At 31.7% G+C, this 24,907-nt stretch overlaps 2 protein-coding genes across 8 annotated transcripts; both read left to right on the top strand.

Annotated features, from left to right (window-relative positions):
* Positions 1 to 365: 365 nt before the first annotated feature.
* Positions 366 to 3,146, top strand: LOC109190249. 3 transcript variants are annotated; one of them, XM_019340716.1, is made up of 6 exons: positions 366 to 546; positions 788 to 838; positions 912 to 1,390; positions 1,906 to 2,322; positions 2,459 to 2,655; positions 2,780 to 3,146. In XM_019340716.1, exons 3-6 carry the CDS (start codon positions 970 to 972, stop codon positions 3,023 to 3,025), a joined length of 1,281 nt encoding a protein of 426 aa, XP_019196261.1. In that variant the 5' UTR covers positions 366 to 546; positions 788 to 838; positions 912 to 969; the 3' UTR covers positions 3,026 to 3,146. The 3 variants fall into 3 exon arrangements, with proteins under 3 accessions (XP_019196261.1, XP_019196260.1, XP_019196262.1); XM_019340715.1 differs by lacking the exon at positions 788 to 838; XM_019340717.1 differs by lacking the exon at positions 788 to 838 and having other exon boundaries at positions 2,459 to 2,659; positions 2,780 to 2,871.
* A 7,026-nt stretch (positions 3,147 to 10,172) lies between these two features.
* LOC109190582 (pumilio homolog 5-like) lies at positions 10,173 to 17,683 on the top strand. 5 transcript variants are annotated; one of them, XM_019341091.1, is made up of 11 exons: positions 10,196 to 10,401; positions 11,213 to 11,236; positions 11,556 to 12,268; positions 13,081 to 14,437; positions 14,534 to 14,675; positions 14,766 to 14,873; positions 15,449 to 15,661; positions 15,759 to 15,869; positions 16,173 to 16,367; positions 16,485 to 16,656; positions 17,363 to 17,683. In XM_019341091.1, the coding sequence occupies exons 3-11, from the start codon at positions 11,617 to 11,619 to the stop codon at positions 17,377 to 17,379; spliced, it is 2,967 nt and encodes a 988-aa protein (XP_019196636.1). In that variant the 5' UTR covers positions 10,196 to 10,401; positions 11,213 to 11,236; positions 11,556 to 11,616; the 3' UTR covers positions 17,380 to 17,683. The 5 variants fall into 5 exon arrangements, with proteins under 5 accessions (XP_019196639.1, XP_019196635.1, XP_019196636.1 ...); XM_019341094.1 differs by lacking the exon at positions 11,213 to 11,236 and having other exon boundaries at positions 10,173 to 10,401; positions 11,556 to 12,270; positions 13,086 to 14,437; XM_019341090.1 differs by lacking the exon at positions 11,213 to 11,236 and having other exon boundaries at positions 10,173 to 10,401.
* The last annotated feature ends 7,224 nt before the right edge of the window (positions 17,684 to 24,907 follow it).

Consider the following 24,907-nt stretch of genomic DNA (forward strand, 5'->3'; position numbering starts at 1 on the left):
ATTTAAGTTCTATAATCGATCCAATTCGGAAAAGAACGGTTAATTGGGATAGATCTTAAGACTTAAATATCTTTATTCATGTTCAAATTGGGATCTTAATTTTAAAATGATAAAAATATCCTTAATAATTTTATATTTCGACATGTCTTTAAACAAAAGGAGTTACCGACGTGATGAATTTTGACACTAAACAATAGTGAAAATTGATACTAAAATAATACTCGTTGATGAAAATTAATAAGAATTAATTGTATGGATCAAAAGTTTCATTTTACTAATACTCGTGAAACTAAAATTGATATGTGGTTATAAAGAAATCTAAGGTCGTCCTAATCCTAATCCTATCCTAATTAATTCTAAATAGTCCTTGTATAGTTTCGCGGCATTTTTTTGTAGCGTCAAATACGGCAATGGCGTTTTGAGTTTTGACTAGTGCATTAATTCTGCTCTCTGATCGAACCAAACCGTCACCCATTTCCGTGACCACTTCATCTTCTCGCCAATCCTAGGGTTTACCGTCTCAGGTTCCAAATGATACTTACACTGGTAAATACTTTGATTCATGCATATATACTCTGTCTGTATATTCAAATATGTGTATATTTTTGCTCAGTTGAATTAATTCCTTCTCGATGGTATTTTTACTCACTTGGAGGTAAACTATAGATTTTGTAAGCGATCTCTATGATTGTTGTGTTTTCCTTTTAATGGACTGTAGATAAATGATTGGTCCCACTTTATTTATTTATTTTGTGATTGAGCTGTGTTAATGAATGGAAATGTGCAGATAATGGGTGTTGATTGAGCTTTGAAGTTCCTTGGAATACGAAATACTTGGGTTTAGGTTATAGAATATACTCTGTAAGCAAACTTTCTGTTTATGGATGAGTTTAAGTTTTGGTTTTCTGCAGAAAATCAGGAGAGAATTGATAAGTTGAATTGAACCAACTTGGGGAATATTGTTTCGGGATGAACGTCGTCAAAGTGATTAAGTTCTGGAAAGCACGCAAATCAAATCAAAGGAAGGGTGTAAGGGAAGAGCTTAAGAATGAGAGTAGTCGAGAATTGGTTAAATCAGCCTGGGCAGGTTTTGACAGTACCGAAGTGGATGATGACAATGAATTTATCAACAATGAATTGAAGGGCAGACTGAAGGAACATAGAGGAAACAACTCCATGATGCCGATTCCCAAGGAGATGTCTCCAGAGGACGGGGTTGAAAAAATTGGCGATTATGAAGTACAAGAAGAGGGGGAGGAAAACATTAATGAATGGGGGGATTTAGAAGCTGGGAAGCTATTCTGTGCTGGATTTGATGCTGTATACGACAAATACTGTGAGCGGATGCTGTTCTTTGATCATCTACAAGTCCAACAGCTGCACGAATTGGGTATGGTTTTCTTGCTTTAATTTCACCTTGGTTCATGAGAATATACTCATGATGAGGTGTTCTTTTATTGATTTTGAAATGTTTGTGAAACATTAGAATTTACTTTAATATGCTGCTAAGAGTTTGATAGTTTGGTTGCTTATTATCATCTGCCTGAAAGAAAATAAAACTAAAAATCATTGAATTATTTTGTCAAAACATAGTGTGGAAAGTTGCATAATCTGATTCCTAGAAGACACTTAGGATTTGAAAAAAATTGTTTCTGAATTATCCAGCCATGCTGGATTGAATGAAAAATTATGATAACCGGATAAGGCAATTTATGATTTATCATGGTTTATTTATGTTCTTATTTACTTTGTCATCTTTTAGGCATGGAGTGCACGGATACATGATAAGTGACAGTCAGTGTCATCTTTGATTCATTTTGTTCTTCTCTTTAGCCTTTACAGTAAAATGTTGAATCATTGATTCATCATGTTAATCTCTTTAGCCTTTATAGTAAAATGTTGCAGGTTCTTACTTTCCTTCAACTCCATCTCCATCTCCATCTCGGAAATCTACATATAAAAAGCTTGTGTCTACCTTTCAACATCTTTCTTTGAAGAAAATGGATAATGAACCTAAAGATGAAACTGAACACTTGCACCGCCCAGGATCCAATCCTTATCAGGATCTTGAAACAGCTTATGTAGCTCACGTTTGCTTGACATGGGAGATAATTCACTGCCAGTATACACAATTGATCCAGAAAATATCTTCCCAACCTGAAAGTTCCACCACCTACAACCACTGCTCCCAGCAGTTTCAGCAGTTCCAGGTTCTGTTACAAAGATTTATTGAAAATGAGCCATACGAGCAAGGTTTGAGGCCAGAAATTTATGCTCGTATGAGGAGTTCCTTGCCCATACTTCAGGTCCCCAAAATACAAGGTATATAAGCTCATGGGCAACAGCTTTCTTGCATTAAAAGCATATTGACTTATGTCCATTGCAAATGCATATCAGTTTATACAGAAATCCTGCAAAGAATCTTCTGTGTTGACAAAATCTGGTCTATGAATTCTAGGTTCCATTAAGAGAAAGATGGAAGAGGAGTTGGTGGTTCTAGCCCCCGATCTAATTAAAATAATTGAAAGCTCAATCTCGACCTTTCATCTATTTCTGAATGTGGAAAAGAAAAAATCAGGCGGTGCCAGTAATCTTGTAGGAGTTGAGAACAGGACATCCACACCACTGGAACATATTCAATCTTCTCTTGGGGAAGTAAGTGTTACACTACAACAGAACTGAAGAAATGTATTTATAAGATTTTGACACTGGAGTTAGCTTATAATTGATTTGATATGTCCACTGTTTTCATTAAAGTGATATTCACTTTACAATGCAGAAAGCGATTAAACTGAAGTATCAATGGAAGAAAAAAAAGAACTGGAAAAGGAAGTCCCGGAGTTGCACACCAGCAGATGCAGACTTATTGCTCGGGCTAATGGATGTCGAAATCATGGAAAGGCTTTTAAGAATGGATAAAATTACCAAGGAACAGTTATTCTGGTGTGAAGAGAAGATGAAAAAACTAGATCTATCGAGGGGCAAGTTGCAGAGGGATCCCTCACCCCTCTTGTTTCCTTGTTAGCTCCTCCTAACAAATGTGGATTAGGTATACAGTTCTTTTACCTCTTATGGGTTACTTTTCAAAGTTAAAATTATATTCTTATGAAAAATACTATGTGTACTCCCAACTTTTACTCCCACACACAAAATCTTAGTGTAAACACTTGTATTGGGATCCACATGAAAAAATAACTTATCAGAGCGGAACTCTATTCTTATATATCAAAGAATCCTGAATGAAATGGTAATATGTGTCTTTTGACTTATTTTTTTTTTTTTTTTTGAAAAAATCAGGAATCTGCATTTAATCATTTGAATTTTTGTCTGAAGTGTGATTGAGGAATCTTGCTTGGAACCTGGGTTGGTAGTACTATAAATGAGATTTCTGCTCAATTTTAGGTCTTGAATCGTGTGGTTGGCATGCCATTTATGAGGGCTATTACTCTAGTCTCTAGCCAGCCCCTGACCACATCAAACTTATTAGTCTCTTTCATCCGTACTTGAACACGATAAGACTGACATGGCTGAAAAGGGTGTGTTCTGACCAAATAGTCTTACATAGTTGTTACTTCTAGTGCTAACTTTTGGAAAATTTTATCATGTATTTTAGGTATGAGAATATTTATAGGATAACTTGAAGGAAAGTGATATGTCATGTGACATTAGTCTCAAAATACTTTAACTCAGAGGGGGGTTTACATAATCCAGTGAAAAAATTGATTAATCAACCAAATTGATAAATTTTGATTAAATGTTTTAAATATTTTGATTAACGGTTAATGATTAACTAATCTGTTAACTAAATTGTTGATATATATAATTTTTTTTATAACTCATAAATTATAATATTAGACTATTTATTATTTTTTTTATCATTTATATATTTTAATTTTAATATAATGACCATGGTTGCAAAAATCGCGCCTAGGCGTTAGGCGCCCGAACGCCGCCGGAAGAAGGCCGGAATCGGCCTCCTCCGCGGCCGGCTAGGCGCCTAGCCGGCTGAACAGGCGTAGAATTTTTTTTTTTTTTTTTTTTTTTTTTTTGCGTTGTAAAGTGAGAAAAGTTCGGGAAGACATAACTTTTGACTCGGTTGTCCGTTTTGGTCCACTAATTTTTTTTTTAAAAATGCTTCTTTTGCTCTTAATTTTAGTTTTTTTTTTTTTTTTTTTATGTATTTAGATGGTTTAAACAATCTTTTGAACATTTTTACAACCACTTACGTAAATAGTTTGTAAAAATAAATATGGAAACCTTATGTGTTATTACTAAATTTTGAAAATTTTTAATTTGTAATTTTATTTTTAATTAAATAAAATAAAATAAAAAATCAGGGGCACTAGGCCCCTAACGTTTTTTGCAACATTGATAATGACTATTTTGTGGTGTGAAATTATGAACTAAAAATTTTTATTTTTAAATTTTAAAGATTTTAAAAGCTTTCTAAAATATTATAGTTAATTGATTAGTTAAATTTTTTTTGATTTGTTTAATTCAAAAATATGAAGTACGGTTAATGGTTAAGACATTTGTAAATTTATTATTCAAATTAACCGAATAAATACTCCTACTGAAAGGAGCTGTTTAGTCAAGATTTTTATTTTTTATTTTACTTTACCCTTTTTGTTTTATTCATTAAAACAAAAACAGAAATAAAAAGCAAAAACATTGTGCCAAATAATGTTTTTATTCAGTTATGCTAAAATCGTAGCATAAAATTAATATAGTTCAGGTAAGTTTAGTTTTGTTTTAACAACTGTTTATTTTTTAGTACATTAATAACATCACAATTTTTTTATGTAGTGAAATAATTTGGAAATGTAAGAAAATAGGAATATTTATATTAAATTGAGATTTTTTTTGAGAGAATCTCCAACCCTAAAGGTCCCATCCCGATGATTTAATAGCTCAGTAGATAAAGTCAAATGTCGGGAGATTTGCTTACTTTGAACATAATTTCTATACTCCTATTGTTGAGATTTGAATATTGATCTCATCTCTCAAATAATGCCCGAACCAGTGAGATTCCATTATGATGGGTAGCGCAGCAGGACATGTATTTATTTCTAGTGATTTTCTCTGATGACGACATAATATCTTAATTTAAGACAGCCAGCAGACATAACCGTTTGAGGGGTTTGATTAACATCACTTTTGGCGTATTAATGCAAGTAATATAAGATTGTAAGGTCTGCGGTTAGGTAAATTGTTTCACCAAACATATCTCTCTCCACTAGACCACTTTATTAGAGTGTATATAAAAGTTGACCATCCAAATTGTTACTATGTTACCAACATTTACATGAAATTTTATATTGTTACTTTATATTTATTGATCATATGTTATGTTCATCCCTTTATATAGAAGAGTTCTCATGAATTTATACTTTCATTTAGAAGATATTTTCAAGGAGAATTTTATTTTAATGTAAATTGTACGAGAAATTAATTATCAATATAATTAACGACAATAATTATGAACGAAACAAAATACCTTAATTAGCTCAAGGTGTCAACATGAATCTAAGATTGTCTACATTCCTGCAAATTTGATGCCTTGCAAGATGAATTGACATTTTTTTCATTTTTTTTTTAAATTAAAGCATGTTTACATGCATTGCAAGCTTTTACAAGGCGTTTGGTTGAATGTAATTTGATTGTAATTGAATTGTAATTCAATGAAGGCATCAATTACAGTGTTTGATTCCTTTTGTTACATAACTCGAGACTGGTATCCGCTTTTTGAGTTTTTTGTTTTTTAAAATTTATTTGTTATTTTATTATTATATTATAATGCCATATATGTGAAAGTGGGATTATTTTGAAATGTTAAAACTGTCTTGAGACAACTCACTACCAACTTACCAAGTAACATTTGACCACCATCATTATGTAATACTAGACCAAACTCGCATCCCACACTATTTTAATATTTTTAAACGTTTAAGATTAATAGTCAATAATTCAATTTCAACAAATGAACAACATGAGCCAACGTGACACATTAACGGGGTGTTTGGTTTGAAGGAATTAGGAAGAAAATGAATTGTAATTCGGTGAGAAAAAAATAAGTTAGGAATAATGTAGGAATTGAAATTACATTGTTTGGTAGTGAAGAATAGAACTATTGGGGATGAGAAGGAAAAAGTGGTATAAAGACTAAAATGTCATTGTGTAATAATAATAATAATAATAACAATCAACAAGGGTATTTTTGTCATTTCTTACACTTTCTCCTTACCAAAAAGCATTGAATTGCAATTCATGGGGTTACCCCATGAATTGCAATTCAACAAAAGGAGGAAATTGCAATTCCATGGAATTGCAATTGAGCAATTCCCTCCAACCAAACACTGTAATTGAAGCCTTCATTAAATTACAACTAAATTACATCCAACCAAACACCCCCTAAATCCAACTTCTATGTGTCATGGCCATCTCAAAATTAAACAAACTTCACAACCTACTACTTGTCTATTATTCTTCGAATAGGCATTCTTATTAAGTTTAATCCAATATATATTCAATTTATCTTATTTCAACAATCTAATCTCAAACTCCACCATATCTTTGAAAGAAGCACGTTCTTAAAAATATTCACAACCTTCCTAACTTGAGTCTTAAGCCATGCAACTTTCACTGTAGCCTGCTTTGTAACATGACAGTAAAAAAATTCATTTTTCCATTACCACAACCGCCAAATAGCTATAGCAAACAGTAATTTGTGAAATTAACCAAGTATTTTAATTTTAATTTTTTAATATGTATATATAATATATAATTATACATTTATTAAGCAAGCAAACAAAAAAAAAAAAGAAAGAGAAAAAAGAATAAGGTTCAAATAGGTCACTCAATTGCACATCAAATTACATACAATCGGGTCATCAAACTAAAAAAAAAAAAAAAATACAATTAGATCCTTAAACACCGCAAACTCATGTAATTCAATCCAAAATGATCTGTCAAAACATACTGATATGGCGGTTACCGAATTTAAAAATAAAATTTTAAATAATTTTATATAAAATAATTATTTAAAATTTATTTAAAAAAAAAAAAAAAAAAGAGTAAATACCCAAAATAGTCCCTCGACTATAGCTAAATTCACAAATTGGTCCTTCACTTTCAATTTTAATCAATTAAGTCCTTAACTTTGCAATTTTAACACGACTTGGTCCTCTGTCTATTTGACTGTTTGTTGATTGTGATTTTTGAGGATATATATGTAATTTCATGGTCCATCGTCGATTTTTTAAGGTTTCGGTTGCATTTTCAGACCGCACTATTACATTTGGATCCACCACCGAAAGCAATCTGCCAAATCCTGTTGCCTTCCTTCTTCCTCTCTTTGGATTCAATGTAGTTGAGTTCGTACCAGAGTGAAGAAGACAACGTGTTTCCGAACCGGTGCAGCGTCATCCTGGAGGCTTCCATGTGCTCCGATGAGAGCTGCAGGTTCTTCTAGAGATTGTCGATGACGGCGCGGGCGCGGACATTAATGCAGAAGTGTTCGAAGGACCAAATCGTGTTAAAATTACAAAGTTAAGGACTTAATTGGTTAAAATTAAAAGTCGAGAACCAATTTGTGAATTTAGCTATAGTTGATGGACCATTTTGAGTATTTACTCAATAAAAAACAACAAAAACAAAAACTAAAAACAAGCCCCTTCGTCTCCAACCGGAGACTATGGGCGGGTTCGTTTCCCAGGCAGGGCCGTCCCTGGCCATGTCTGACCAGGGCCAGCGTACAAGGCCCCCAAATTTTGGGGGCCCCAAATATTACATACGTAGTATATATGTGCATTGTGCCCCCAAATTTTGGGGGCACTTTTATTAAAAAAAAATATATTATTTTATATTTATATTTTATATACTAGTGTAGGTGTAATTTATTTATAAAGAAATCAAGACGGTCTAAAATTCTAAAAAGTTTATATTCCTAATTCTTAAGGATTTGATTTACGTATAGAGTTATAGTCATATAACTTATAGAAATTGAGGCGGGCCTATTTGATTATTGTAAAAATTATTATATACAAAGAGTAAAAAATTACTCTTATTCCTATTATAATGCATACACGCAAGATTTGTATTCACAAAGCAAGAATTCGGTCTCAGTAATCATTAATTTGAAGTGCGTTGTTTCTGCATATGGCATCTTTCATTTTTTTATTCTTCACGATAAAAGGATGAAGGTATGTAAATAATTAAATATTTTAATTCTTTAATTTATTCAAAATTTTAAAATTATTAATTCAATAACTAACCCTAGTTAGGAATTTTTTTGATTGGTGAATAACAATCTAATTTCTTGTATTTTGATAGTACAATTGCAATATCAATTAGTCTTGACTATTTTCATTACTGTTGTTTATGCATAAAGAAGTTTTTTAAAGTTAAAGTTGTTGAAATCTTACTTATGATCAACTATATTGTAAAAAAGACTCAATGGATTGGTGAACGGTTTTACATCTAAATATGGCCGAAGAAGAAGAAGAATGTCACTTTTCAAATGAAATTTTGAATAATAAATTTTTTTAACTATTATATATTTTGATACAATACAATATATCTTTTATATATTTACAATTATACAAAAAGGGAACCAATGTTAATTTTCGTACAGGACCCCAATTTTCTTACGAACGGCCCTGCTCCCAGGCCATGGAAAGGTACTCTACCCAATAAGCAATTGGTGGCAAGAGATTAGTACTTCCATGTCACCCTGGGCACTAAGAATTGAAATTTATCAATTAAGATTCAATTTTCACTATCAAACATATTCCAAAAAGAGAAAAAGAAAAAGAAAGTTAAACTACCTCATAAGGCATTAAATTTAAACTTTATGTTTATGGTGTTGGAGCCACTTTAGTAAAAATTTATGCAATTTTTAGTTCTGTCTTTTTCTCTAAATTCCAAATGTATAAAAAAGAATTAGTTACAGTACAATAACATACATTCTTTTTCCCTATAAACATGCAACGGTATTAGCTTTCTTTATTAATGACCATTACTAATTACCAATAATGGAATTACTAATAAATTTCCTTACTAATATTAATGCTTTTCACCCTAGTAAAATTTCTCTCATAAATTCCATCTTAAGTGACTGACCACACAAATTTGTAAAGACATATTAAAATACTAGTATTTTATATGAGCGATGCGCAAAAAATATATGCCCAATATTAAAATTAAATATTAAAATTTTAGTTATATTAATTTTTTTAAAACATAATAGTGTGTGTGTGTGTGTATATATATATATATATATATATATATATATATATATATATATATAAATATATATATATAATTGTATAATTCATATTAATATTTTTGAGGTAAAAATTATAGAATGATAAATTACTATATATAACTATGGTAATATTTTAATTAAAACCTTTTTTTTCTGAAGGAATTTTAATTAAAACCTAAATGAATTAAAACTTACCATTATTGAAGGATGTAAGAAAAAATTATTGTGTATGCATGTACATAGTAATAATAGTGTAGAAAGATAACAGCAGTTATAACAGCAGGGATATTTTTGTCCAAAAAATTATGTAGTACAACTTTTATAGCATAAGGTACAAAAAAATTTAACAGAAAAAAGGGACAAAAATCAGGGGTATAACCTGAATTGGAACTTATTATGTTTTTAGATATCCCATCAAATAATACTATGTTGGATGATATTTTGTTCACATTATCGTGTAATCTTAAAAATTTGAATATCATAAGTGATTATTGCAAAGAATGTGAGATTTTGTAAATTTTGTTTTTTAATTATTTTAGTGACTTTTATGGTAGTCATATTCCATTAGGTCTTTAAAATATTATGTTATCTCAAAATATTTCTTAAATAAAAAATAATTAAAATAAAATTTAAAATTTTTACATATCAATAATATCAACTGTTCCATCTTTAACTTATAGAGCAATTTTAAATCTCGTGTCATCTAATAAAAATGTTCACAGAAATTAATTACTGTATTCGATGATAGAAATCTGGACACACCAAAAAAAGTTTCCCTTGAATCATCAAGGTTATCTAAAATGATCATATTCACATTTCTTAGATCATGTTATCATGAACCAAATATTCCATAAATATTATTCAATTTTTTGAATAAAGAAAGCATAAACTTGGAAACCCTGTCTACACCGTGGTGGTTTTTGCAAGCGACATTTGTTATTTCTACTCTCTTTCTCTCTCTTCAAGCAGACAAGAAAACTCTCTCTCTCTCTCTCTCTCTCTCTGCATTCTTTCATGCTCTTTCTCTGCCCTGCTCTGCAGAAATTTCGATGGATTGACCTGATCATTACTTCATGATTACTTCACCATCATCATTGTCAGCGTCGGGAGCTTCTGCCTGAGCACCAGCCTCTGAGGTGAGACATTCTCCAATCGATCATTTCTTCAACTGCTCTGTTTTCTTCCCTGTTGCAAAAGGGTGATACTGAGGCCACCCTTTAGTCTTAGGGTTCGTTTCTCTGTTCTATTGGTTTTATCTTTCTGTTAAAGGTGCTTGCTTTTTTAACTCTCAGTCAATAATATGAATCAATGGATTCTTGGTTTGAACTCACTGTTTATTTCAGTGGATTGCTTTCAAGTTTCAAGTCCACAGTGGGGTGGATGTATGGAAGCTTTGAAATTTTCATTTTGTTTTGCTGTCACCCTTCTCGTTTTTCCTTTTTTTCTGGGGAGTGTTTGGGTGGTTTTAATTCAGGGTCTGGTTTCTTGTTTGACTAGCTTTATTTTATTTTATTTTATTTTATTTTTAAACCCGGAAAGGTGAGATGAAAATCTCAACGTTTTTGTGTTGTAGACTCATAGAGTCATAGTGTATTTGGTATCAGTTCATGATAGTAAATAGTAATAAGCTCTAAAATTTCTCATTTGTTTTCTTGCTATCTGATAATTTTATGTTATTATGGGTGAAATGTGAATATGGACTCTATTGTACTTTGAGAGAGGATTGATGAGGCTTTTTTCCATCTTTGGGTTATTTGTGAGTGGGGATTTTTTCATGTTGTCTGTATCTGGTAGTCAAAATTTATCATTCAGCTGTTTCCCTGTCTTCTTGTGCTTACTTGGTTTAACTGAAGTGGTGAAAGGGTAGCACATTGACCTATTAGAACTTTGTAACTTAATATCATGTTATCTACACAGTTTGCGGGGTAAAGTACTCTTGATGTGCAGATTTTTTCTGTAATGATCCAGGAGGTGTGTGTTATAGGCCGGGATATCTAGGATCGCGTCACAGGCTTAGAAACTTAGGAAAAAATGAAGCTTTTCTGGAGTGCTTCTTCTCCCAAATAGAAGCTTTTCTGGAGTGCTTCTCCTCCCCAATCTTTCATTTAATAGAAAGCCAAATGATTATAAATTTCCAAGATCCTTTTTTCTTGTCTTTCTTGTTGTTTTTACAGTTCCTTTTACTAATACTCCACTTTATTTGAATATGTTGCCTTTTGAGATTACATAAGTCTTATTCAGTTCAATTTTTCTTCGTTGCTCCACGGGTGACCTGATATTGATGAATTAGGGTCTTGGGTAAAAGCTCATAATTGACAGAGGAGAGGACGTAATTCTGTTCTTCAACCAACATGACAACTGAAATTCCTATGAGGATACTGGAAAGTGGTAGACCACCTGGGGAATGGTTTTCTTCCAAGGATGTTATTCTGCCACATGCAAACTCGATAAATGACATGACAGTAGATAAGTTGGGGTTGCTTTTAGAAGGGCATACAATTCAAGGTGATAATGGAGGCAAGGTTCCAAATCGCTGTGGAAGTGCACCTCCAAGTATGGAAGGCTCGTTTCTGGCCTTTCAGAACCTGATATGTCAGAAAAGGGGAGGTCGGAATGTAGGCTCTGGGAGCTTTGACAGTGCTCTGCTAAACTGCCAGTCCCTTGAACAAATTCATGCTGACCCATCCTCTTTTGCATACCATTGCTCAAATGCCAACCTGAATCCTAGGTTTCATCCTCCTATAATCTCGAGGGAGAACAGACATCTTGTGAACCATATAGGGGCTCAGCCTGATAATTACAAATTCAGTTCTTCTGATGATAGTGGTGATGGATCATTGCACTTGCATAGAAGCTCTCTTTCAACTCATACTGAAGAGCCGGAAGATGATAATTCACCTTCGAATGCTGCAGATAATTGGGCACAAAATATTACTGCAGAACTGCCTGTACATAAACTAGGTAATTTGGCAGGTCAAGACAAAAGCTTGGCTGATATAACTCAGGTATTGAATGTGGTTATGTTTTTGAGCCTTTATATTTTGTTTTAAGCTCCTTTCCATGCTAGTAATTTCTGCGTGAATTACATTTTATCTTCTAATAACTTCACCTGGCTATTGTTTGATATATTCCTTATTAGTTAGTTCTCTTGAACTTCATCTACATAAACTCTACTGTTATGATTAATCCTCCAATTCTTCACAAATGAACTGACTTTAAAAGTGGAGTAGATCAAGGCTGTCTAAAATTATTATTCTTTTATTCTCATCCTAACTAGAGAATATTTATTTTGATTGAAATTAGTATACAAATCTAAAGTGTTGCAAGACATTTGGAGAATTGAAGCATGTGCTCCATCTCAACTAAAAGCCTAAGCTGATAGTTAGATTGCACATTATACGCCCCCTCACGTGTGGGGGGCCGACATTAGGCATGACTCTGATACCAAATTAAAGCATGTGCTCCATCTCAACTCAAAGCCTAAGCTGATAGTTAGATTGCACATTAATGGTTATATGCTCAACATGGAGAACCTGTGTTTTAATAACTTTGGATGAGAAGTTTACTAATTTAGTAAATTTTATTTTTGTTCTCTCTTTCCTCTTTTCCCAGTTGAGCATATAATTTTTTTTTTTTTAAAATTACATTTTTAAGTAGAGGGAAGCCCCCATCCACCCAACCTGTCTTTTATTTTCGTTTGGCTGGAGTTTCCCCCCCTTTTGGTACTCGTGTATTTGTTGTGTTTGTTACTCAGTCTATAGTATCTTAAGAAGTTTCTCCATGTTGACTGGTGCTTTCTGTTCATTGAGTTAATTCACAGGGAGGTTTCCCACACACTCCATCACCAGTCTTTAGCCAATCTCCTTCCTCAAACCTAGTTGCAGTGGACAAACCAACTGTATGTGATATTGAAAACGATCTTTCTATTGGTATTTCTGAGTTGCCCGAGACAGGTTCAGACGCTTGCACTGAAGGCTCAGTCGGGCATGGTGAATCTTCGGCTAATGATGTGTCACCTGTCCCTTCTGAAGAGATTTCTTATGTAGATGTGTTAGGGACACCATATACCCAACTTAAAAATGAAGAAGCAAGTAGTAGCCCATTCTTGGGAGGTGAACTTACAGAAGGAAGCACAGTAGCAGATGTTTACAAGAAACACGCAATGGTGGAGAGAGAGAAAATTAAGGACAGTGAAAGTTCCAATGAAAAAAATGTACCAGAGTCGCACCATTCTTATTCGTGGCAGAACACAGCTTACCATGTTACTGGCCCACAAGTTCAAATACCCGGTCATGGTCATCCTAGGTTCTCCTCGGTTGAGGTACCAGTAGTACAACAAACTTCTGGACTGGTACCTCCTTTATATGCAACGGCTGCTGCTTATATGGCTTCAGTAAACCAATTTTATTCTAGTGTGAACTCATTTGGCGTATATTCTCCTCAATACAACATGGGGGGCTATGCAGCTGGTTCTGAATTTCTTCCAGCCTATGCCACTGGATATCCATCTCATAGTGGTCTGCCTGGGCAAATCATTAGTGATCAATCTACTGGTCTTTCGACTAAGGAAAGCATTCCACACGTAGGGGATTTCCAGCAAATAAACAAGCTTTATGGTCACCAGGGATTAATGTTGCATCCTTTTCTTGATCCTTTCCAAATCCCGTACTTCCAGCATTCTGTTGAGGATGCATTCCATCTTTCTGGGCAATATGTTAATTTTGCATCAACAAGTGTGGTTGGAAGCCAAGTCAATTCGTACACTTTACAGAAAGACCCCACTCTTCCTTACCACTTTGGTGATCAGAATTTTCAGCCTACTCCTAGTGCAAATTTGTCGGTACCAACTCCAAGGAAAAGGGAAGCACCTAAAAATAGTTACTATGGAAGTCCCACTAGTCCTGGGGTTGTGCCACAGTTTCCAGTACCCCCTCTGGGCAGTCCCATTTTGCCAGGATCCCCAGTTGGAGGGGCAAATCCTTTTGGATGGAGGAATGAAACAAGATTCTCTCAGGGTTCCGGTAGAAACCTTGGTGTTTACTCTGGATGGCAAGGACAAAGAGGATCTGATGGAGTCAATGATCCTAAAAAGTATTTTCTTGAAGATCTAAAAGCAGGCAACAGTAGGAAAATTTGTCTCTCTGATATTGCGGGTCGAATTGGCGAGTTTAGGTAATTATCTATGCTACAAATATTTGCCTTTGAACTCTGATTATTTTATACCATTTCAAGCCATCCAGATTATCTTTAATGCTTATTCATCCTCAGTGTTGATCAGCATGGGAGCCGATTCATACAGCAGAAGTTGTTAAACTGTAGTATTGAAGATAAGGTATCTGTTTTCAAAGAAGTTCTTCCACTTGCTTCAAAGCTGATCACTGATGTTTTTGGGAACTACGTTATTCAGAAGGTGCATATTTAATTCTTGAGTGCAATATTCCAAGTCTTTTTATTAGCACATACACCTGTTTGACACATGCAATTGTGCATAATGTTTTAGTTCTTTGAATATGGGACTCACGAGCAAAGGAAGGAGCTGGCTAGTCAGTTATCTGGGCAGATATTACCTTTAAGTTTGCAAATGTATGGTTGCCGTGTTATCCAAAAGGTATTACTTGTATTAAGTTTTCCCCAATTGGTCTATGGATTCCCACAGATATGTATCTGACACTTCATATCAACCGTTCTATGTGTATTTTGTGATAGATAGAATTTTCTTGCCAATGACAAAGCATGTGCTCCATCTCAACTAAAAGCCTAAGCTGATAGTTGGATTGCACATTTATGTTTATGATACTTTTTGATGGGCTCCAAGCTTGACGTGGACCGTGAACCCATGACCTTTGGCATGGCTCTGATACCAAATTGAAGCATGTGCTCCATCTCAACTAAAAGCCTAAGCTGATAATTGGATTGCACATTTATGTTTATGTTATATTATATGCTCAACAGGAATGACAGAGAAGTACTTCCCATTAGCATGCTTGGGTTTTCATTTCAGTGAAATAAACCCCGTTGTGGTACATTAATCCATTTGACCATCTCTTAGGGTCTTACTCAACGTTTTTTTAAGTTCTGAAATCATATAATATTGATTCCTAGAGAAACTCTGCTTAATTTTCTATGAAAATAGAAATTGCATTCCACTTATGAATTATGATACTACTACAATGTTCGCTGTAGGCCCTTGAAGTTATTGATCTTGACCAGAAAACAGAACTTGTGCATGAACTCGACGGGCATGTAATGAAATGTGTACGGGACCAGAATGGAAATCACGTAATACAAAAATGCATCGAATGTGTCCCAACAGAAAAAATTGGTTTTATTTTATCTTCTTTCCAAGGCCAAGTTGCTATGCTGTCTACCCATCCCTATGGTTGTCGTGTGATCCAGGTAGTCTTGTGCAACTTTTCAAATATAAGCACCAGTCACGACTCACGAATCCTATTTTGCATGCTATTGACTAATCTCGTTTGTATTTACTTCACAGAGAGTTTTAGAGCATTGTTCAAATGACTCGCAAAGTCAATGTATAGTGGATGAAATCTTGGAATCAGCGTATGTTCTTGCTCAGGATCAGTATGGAAACTATGTCACCCAGGTGTGTTTATTTTAAGATCGCATCTAACAGTAAGTTTTTTCAGCTCACTAAATTTTATGGAGAGAAATTACTAGATGGAGAGATTTTGAAGAGGGTTTGAGTGTTAACTAACAGGCTCTGATACCATATTATAAACTAAGTGGGCTATAATGCACATGGCCAAACCCCACTCTAAAAATAAAAAATAAAAAAAAAAATTAATTCCAACCAATTAACTAGTCTAACCCATGTTCTTATAAACCCATACATTCTCTCTTATTTTATCATGTGGGACTCTTAACAGAATTGAATGCACACTTGCAGCATGTTTTGCTAAGGGCACGACCACGTGAAAGGCTTCAGATTATTAACAAGCTGGCCGGGAAAGTTGTACAGTTGAGTCAGCATAAATATGCTTCCAACGTTGTTGAGAAGTGTTTGGAACATGGCGATTCTGCTGAACGCGAGCTCTTGATTGAGGAGATTCTTGCTCAATCTGAGGGAAACGACAGTTTGCTGGTAAGGACACTTTTTAGCTCTTTCCTTCATTGTTCTCCCTCGAGTGCATGAATTGTGATTACATCTCGACGTGCCTTTTGACGAGTGTTACATTGTCTGGCGGCTCTCCTTGTTTAGACTATGATGAAGGATCAGTTTGCAAACTACGTGGTTCAGAAGATTCTCGAAATCAGCAACGATAAACAACGAGCAACGTTGCTGAATCGTATCAAGGTTCATCTTCAAGCTCTGAGGAAATACACCTATGGTAAACACATAGTGGCGAGATTCGAACAGCTTTCTGGGGAAGGTTTGTTAACTCGTATCGATCTGGTTCTTTATTTTCCTTTTTCCACACAATAAGTAAATAAATAAAGAAAAATGACATATTTGGTCCCTGAGTTGTACTCTATGTATAAACTCAATCTCTCTGTAGTTATGGTCCTTTTTCATTAATATTTTGCTACATTTGGACAGAAAATCGATTATTAAAAAAAAATTGGTAGGGGTATTCCTCTTTTCCTCATTATATGAGATAGATGTTTCTCTTCTAGTTAGTTTATTTGACAACTTCAAGATCCTATATAGGACTCGTACCTTTGTTTTCCACTAGGTTAAAGCTTGAAGTTTGTCAATAAACTTAGTAGAACACTAGGAACGACTTTTTTTTTTTGGTGTACCCAGAGTTTCCACCGTTGAACACAGTGACTAATCCCGTCACTGAATTGTCGGCACCTATTTTGGGTGGGACAGCTGGCCTGAAGACTGGGAACGACTTTGTTTCTTGATGAAATCAAATTTTCATGTTTACTACTACCATTTAAGCTTTTTTTATTGATCTTTTGTCCAAATGCAATTGAATATTAACGAAAAGAGCAATAACTCAGGGACTAAATATAGTATTTTCCCATAAATGAATAAGCTGTAAATTTTATCGTGCAATTTGGTTTTATGATCACGTTTCGCGTGTATTCTTATCAGCCAATGGTTAAAGTTTTTGAACATCTATGGTGCAGAAACAGAAGCTGAATGAGCCTTAGATTATGGGATTCTTGAAGCCTTTCAAGAAGCTATGTTGAAAGGAATGGCTTAATTGATCTGCAGAAGTAGTTTGGGTTCTCAATTACTAGTTTCCCAGTGTAGAACTTGTTATGTTTGTGCATACATACATACATAGAAATAATTAAGAGACTGTCATATAGGTAAAACGTTAACAGAACAATATGGTTGCATTAGTTGCATGTTTTATTTCCTCCCTACATTTTACACATTTAAGTATAATTTTTGAGTAATTTTCTAAAGGAACAATAGCCAAGCAATATTACATGCCTTCTTCATTTTTGGTTTGTCCTAGATTGGTGTGGTGTTGTCATGTTTTATTTAATTATTTTGTAATGTTTTCACTGTATTTAAAAAAAAAAATAATAGTACAGATTGTCAGACAATAGCTCGTGTTCCCACGGAGAACACCGTGTTTCTATCTTATGTTGACATTGTTTTAGATGATTGTGACAGGCTGTTAGTGCAATCACGTCTTATTCTGTTAGATTTATTAATAGATCAGTGAACCAAGTCGCTCACACTTTGTCGAAAGCTTTCGATGTTCTATTAGCTACATGTACAGAAATTATCAACTATAGATACAGAATCTGACTTGATAATTGCTTAACAGAATGTGTCAACTATAGATACAGAATCTGAAGATTATTTTTGGACCAAGGTCTACAATGCAAGGTAGACCCTAGTCCATGGTATAATTTGCCCATATTGTTAGCACACCGCAGATAATCATCCATCCAAATATGTCGAACACCTTACCTTTGAGGGTTGATCAAAATTCTTCAGCCCCCTCATTTTGAGAGGTTGCTCCTACATTGCTGCTGGTGAGACCCGATACCTGGTCATTCTTTTATACTTTCACCTCTATGACCAGTTGAGCTGCCCATGCGGGCAAAAGAATTCTTCAAATCATGTGCTAGACCAATAGATGCCAAAATTAGATAATTAGTTGCTTTATTCTGCTCTCAAAAGACATGTTTCACTTGAACTCAACATGGCCTTCCAAACATCCTCTAGCACTAAAGTAAGACTTGTCAAGTTGTCCTGGGCCCCAGGCAGTGAACCTCATGTCAACCAATTGATAACCATCTTTGCACCACACTCATCATATATTTAAATATTAATGTGCATTATTAACTTTTTTTTTTTTTTGAAAGGTGTGCATTATTAACTTAAACGTTTAGTTGAGACAAAACATATCTTTCAATTTGGGATCAAAGTTTACTTCATACACAAATTAAAATCATAAATTCAAATCTCTACGTCTCATAAAAAATCCTCACCACCTTGCACCCTTAATTTGATTTGTTCTATCACTCCACTCATTCGTATTTAGTTATTTACTTTAACCCAACCAATTTGGGATGTGTTCCATTCAAGAAACCTTGTTTTCACTTTGTGTCAAAAATTACAATAAGACCACTTCAAAAATATTATTTAAAAGGGAAATTTAATTGTAATCTTATAATTACTATGATATTATTACATTTAGTTTTTATTCTTTAAATTAATCATAGTTAATCTCACGACATTGCTAGTATTGTTACAATTTTCATTCAATTGATATTAATCGTTGAGACAATATGATAATTTTACGATATTAACAATGTTTTTTTTTTACTAAAAAAACATTTATAAACAACATAACATAGAAAAAATCATTTTTCATGAAAATGTTGATTAAATTGTCTTTTATAGACACTTTTCGCTAGGAAGAGGGTGTTAAACTTGTAAAATTATCTAATTATCTCAAAAAGTGTAATAAAAAATTAAATGTAAATATTTTTCAGTGACTAGTTATCATCAAATTATAAATTGAGGATTAAATATAACAATACTTCAATAAGATTAAGAATAGATTTTTCGCAATTTAAAAATTTACAAACTAAATAAATGTTAGAACCCAGGTCAAAAATGCTTATAGACATATCATTGGTAATTATGATTAGGACCCAGGTGCTTTTGATAAATGGGTAACAGTTTGGAAATTAAAGGTTCCACCTAAATGGAAAATTTTCCTATGGAGAGCTCTATGTGATATTCTCCCCACCACTAGCAACTTGATTTTAAAGAGGGTAGATGTGAACCCAACATGTTTAATGTGTGATTTACAACATGAAGATATTATGCATTCTCTGGTTCTCTGTGAATACTCTAGACTTGTGTGGAATGTTACGGAACCGCCTGTCACAAATATTTTGTCTAATTCATTTCCTGAATGGCTCATGGGTGCACTGAATATTTTGACAAAGGAGCAACGCGGTCAATTGGTGGCCGTACTTTACCACCTATGGAGTGCCCGAAACACTGCAGTGTGGGAGGGTACGTCACTGCGCCCCGGACAAGTCTGGCAACGAGCCGCTACCACCATGCACAGCTCCACCGGCGTCTCCCTCGGCTGTCGACAGCAAAAGCAACTACACGCACGGAACAGACTCGGCTGAAATGCTACATAGACACGGGATTCCGGGCGTCCACCGGAGAAGCCACCTACGGCGCTGTTCTTCTCTCGCAAATCGGAACATTCCAGGCCGCCACGAATGGACAACTGCCGGGATGTTTTTCACCACTCATGGCCGAAGCGCTTGCATGTAAGGAAACTTTATCTTGGCTCAAGGAACGTAACGTGTTGGACGTGGATCTTTTAACAGACTGCTCAGAACTACGGAGTTTTTTACTCTCGGTTCCCACGACTATTCGGTCTTACGTTGGTGTCATTGTGGACCAATGTAGGGAGTCTTTATCTTTATTTAATCATTGTTCAGTTAATGTTATTTCTAGATCGGTTAATTTACATGCTAGCTTCGGTAGCTTTCGATCGGTTAATTTATCTTTATTCACTCTATTGCTCTATTCATTCATTAATATATGGCTGTCTTATTTTCAAAAATAAATGTTAGAAAATAATAATGGCTAGATTAAAAAATAATTTACTTTTAACATGCTTTTAACCACTTTTTAAAGAAGTTAATCATACTTAGGAGCAACCATTAAAATATGTGTAAATTAAATCTATATATATATAAAAGTAAAATCCTCCTAGCCAAGTTTTCTCCCCAAAACTTAAGGTCATTTAAGTAATATCAATATATTAATTAATTATGGAAAGAATATTATGGTAATATAAACTAATTAATTATGAAATATTCCTATAATATTGATTATGAAATGTTCTTCACCAACGTTCGTTGCTCACTAATTAATTATACCTATCATACTGCATAGTGCATATATTATATATAACTATGCATATGTTATATATTATTATATATAAAATTACGATTATAAATATGTATGGAATATTCCGTCAGAATAACAAACATTATGGTAATATAATTATGGAAATTATATATTATTGTAGTCCTTTTAATTGTCTATATATATATATAAAAGTATAAAATCCTCCTAGCTAAGTTTTCCCCCAAAACTTAGAGGCATTTTTGTAATATCAAATCTATATCTATATATATATAAAAGTAAAATCCTCCTAGCCAAGTTTTCCCCCCAAAACTTAAGGTCATTTAAGTAATATCAATATATTAATTAATTATGGAAAGAATATTATGGTAATATAAACTAATTAATTATGAAATATTCCTATAATATTGATTATGAAATGTTCTTCACCAACGTTCGTTGCTCACTAATTAATTATACCTATCATACTGCATAGTGCATATATTATATATAACTATGCATATATTATATATTATTATATATAAAATTACGATTATAAATATGTATGGAATATTCCGTCAGAATAACAAACATTATGGTAATATAATTATGGAAATTATATATTATTGTAGTCCTTTTAATTGTCTATATATATATAAAAGTATAAAATCCTCCTAGCTAAGTTTTCCCCCAAAACTTAGAGGCATTTTTGTAATATCAAATATTTAGACAAATATGGCATTTTAATAATATTAAAGATTTTACCTTTCTTGAGATCTCTTACCATTTTATAATTTTAATACTAAACCCTTTTGATCTCATCCATTGTGTATAAATACACCTTATATGACCATACACAACCCCAACTAAGGTTAATTATTTTATTGATTTTTGCTAATCATCCTGTGATCTTCCACAGTTGAGGTTGATACGTGATTTGCACTGGTGAGGTTTTCATTATCTTAGTTTCTTTAATTTTTTTTTTCTTTTTGGGTTTTGTTTTGTTTTTATTCTTTTGTATTTTCTGATTTTTAAACAACAAAAGTGGTTCGTAAGAAAAAATGTTGATATATTCTTTTCTTTTTTTTTGTCTATTTTTGTAGAGAAGATACGGATCTAGAAAGATTGATCGGGAAGCAATAGACTTCTAATCATCCTGTGATCTTCCACAGTTGAGGTTGATACATGATTTGCACTGGTGAGGTTTTCATTATCTTAGTTTTTTTTTTTTTTTTTTCTTTTTGGGTTTTGTTTTGTTTTTATTTTTTTGTATTTTTTGATTTTTAAACAACAAAAGTGATTCGTAAGAAAAAATGTTGATATATTCTTTTTTTTTGGTCTATTTTTGTGGAGAAGATACTATACGGATCTAGAAAGATTGACCGGGAAGCAATAGACTTCTAATCATCATGTGATCTTCCACAGTTGAGGTTGATACGTGATTTACATTGGTGAGGTTTTCATCATCTTAGTTTCTTTTATTTTTTTTTCTTTTTGGGTTTTGTTTTGTTTTTATTTTTTTTGTATTTTATGGTTTTTAAACAACAAAAGTGGTTCATAAGAAAAAATGTTGATATATATTTTTTTTTGTCTTTTTTTTTTTTTTTTTTTTTTGTGGAGAAGGTACAGATCTAGAAAGATTGATCGGGAAGCAAAAGAGTTCCTTGCTCATCAAGATGATAATGTTTTGTGATCGAGGGACGAATTATGTGTATATATAAATATATATAGACTTATAGAGGGAACCATACTAAGAATACAATAAAAACCAAAATGAAATTAAAAGCATTTTTTAGTTGTCAATATATCAAAGCATTGGACTTTGTTTCGATTCAATTTCTCCGTTTTTAAAGTGTACATTTTTTGTAATAAGAGAGTAGTTTGTCTTTCCCCTCAAGACGTTTTTCTTGCCATTTAATTTTATTTTTTTTTAGGAAAAAAATGATTAAGTACTGTGGCTTTTTTTTCAATAGAGTATTATTTTGATTTTATTCTTCATTTGACATTCCTTGATATAAAATCACTTTACTAATGTAAAATAATGTTATTGACTTACCATGTTTGCTTCGATATGCTAAGCCATTTAAAATTTAATACGGAGTAAAATTTATAATTGTAATACTTCCGTAATAATATTGAATAAATATTAATCATATGTTTAGATTTAATAATATATTATATTAAAAGAATTATTTATTAACTTAATATAGTGATGGTTAATACGGGTAAACCATATATAAGCAATATTTCACTTTTAGAATATTATACCTTAATTATAAAAATTCTACCTAATAATTTTAGTATTAAAAGTCATACAATAATTACCATAAACAATATTTAATAATTGCCAAATTCTATTATGCAATAAAAATTACTATTATAAAATTTTTTGTAATATGGACACATTATTTTTAATTATTTTGATTTAATAATATTATATCTTATGTATAAAAATTCAAATAATACTTTTAGTACTATTGAATATTGATTGACTAACAATTATTTTAATTACTAAGGCAATTAATGGATATTTCGATTTAAAAAGTTTTCAAATATATGAATTATACATAGTAGCATTGAATCAATTAGTAAGACAATTATATTAGGTAATCTAATAAATAACTTACTTTTTAAATTATATCTCATCTTTAATCTTTAATAATGAATATTTTCTTAAAGTATATACATAGACTATGGTTATCAATATAAAATTAAAAGTATATATATATATATATATATATATATATATATATATATATATATATATATATATATATATATATATATATATATAATGGATAATATTATTAGTACAAAATAAGTTATATTTACCTTAATAATTAATTATTAATATTATTACCTAATAATTATATATTGTTACCTTTTTCGGTGTAATTATTATGGTAATTTATATACATATATATTTTTATACTTAATGTATAATATATTGGCATGAAAAAAATTATACTTATCTTAATATATAATTAATTTTTAATATAATTTCTTTATTTTTTTTAAAGATAATTATTTTGATAATTTTTCTTTCATTATTTTGTGTGATTATTATGGTAATGTATTTCAATTTTGGAAGAGATTATTACAAATATTATAATTAATATATGTAATATAATTAATGAAATTATTATGGTAATTGTCACAATATTTGGTAATTATACTTAATATAATTAAAGAAATTGAGAAATATAAGATTTCTTCCCTAAAAATATTTGTGACAATTTAGTTAAATTACAATTAATAAAATATGAAATATAATTAAAGAAATTAAATTATTAAATTAACAAAACATGAATATTTCTAATCATACATACACTTATGCACTATAATAATCATGCAAAATTTAAATGCAACTTTTTAAATTTTTAAATGTAATTTTTTAATTATAAATCTATCCATATAAATTATAATTAATGAAATTATATTATAAAATTTTCCTATTTTCAAAAAAAAATATTATAAAATTTTCCTATTTTCATTTTAATAAATATTATGTGTATATAAAATGAATTATACAATCATATAAGGAAATGCGTCGGATTAGAGTTTAAATTTATTCATACAAATTTTAGAATTTACATTTTTTTTATAAAACTAATCAAATGTTAATGTTAATAATAATAATAAGAATTTTAAAATCAGAATTATAAATTAAGTATTAGGGTAATAATTAATCTATATATATTATATATTATTATTATTATTATTATTATTTTGAATGCTACTAGCTCTATTACATTGTAGTATCTGTTCATATACTTTCTCAACCTACTAAAACACAAAGAGCCAATAACGCCTCCACTGAGGCTCGAACTCACAACCTTCCAAATGAAAGTCCAACCCGAATACCATTAGACCATATAGTCTTGGTATATTATTATTATTATTATTATTATTATTATTATTATTATTATTATTATTATTATTATTATTATTATTATTATTATTATTATTATTATTATTATATAAAAACAAAATCATACCTTTTCAAAAAAAAAAAAAAAAACAACAAAATCATCCAATTTCATTTTTCCGCCCAAACTTTTGTAGTAAAGCTTATTTGGTAAGTAAATGTCTAATGGAAATTTAAAAAAATCTATTAATTGGTAATATTGCATAATTGGTAACATTACGTATGGTATTATATTCTATAATATAATAATATAATTGATAATATTATTGTTCAAGTATAATAAAAATCCTATGTAATAATGTAATAATAAAAAAATAAAATTAAAATTAAAATTAAAATAATAACAATAACAATAACAATAACAATAACAATAATAATAATAATAATCCAAAAAAAA

Source organism: Ipomoea nil, unplaced genomic scaffold (genome assembly GCF_001879475.1).
Source record: "Ipomoea nil cultivar Tokyo-kokei standard unplaced genomic scaffold, Asagao_1.1 scaffold1576, whole genome shotgun sequence".
Classification (NCBI taxonomy): domain Eukaryota; kingdom Viridiplantae; phylum Streptophyta; class Magnoliopsida; order Solanales; family Convolvulaceae; genus Ipomoea; species Ipomoea nil.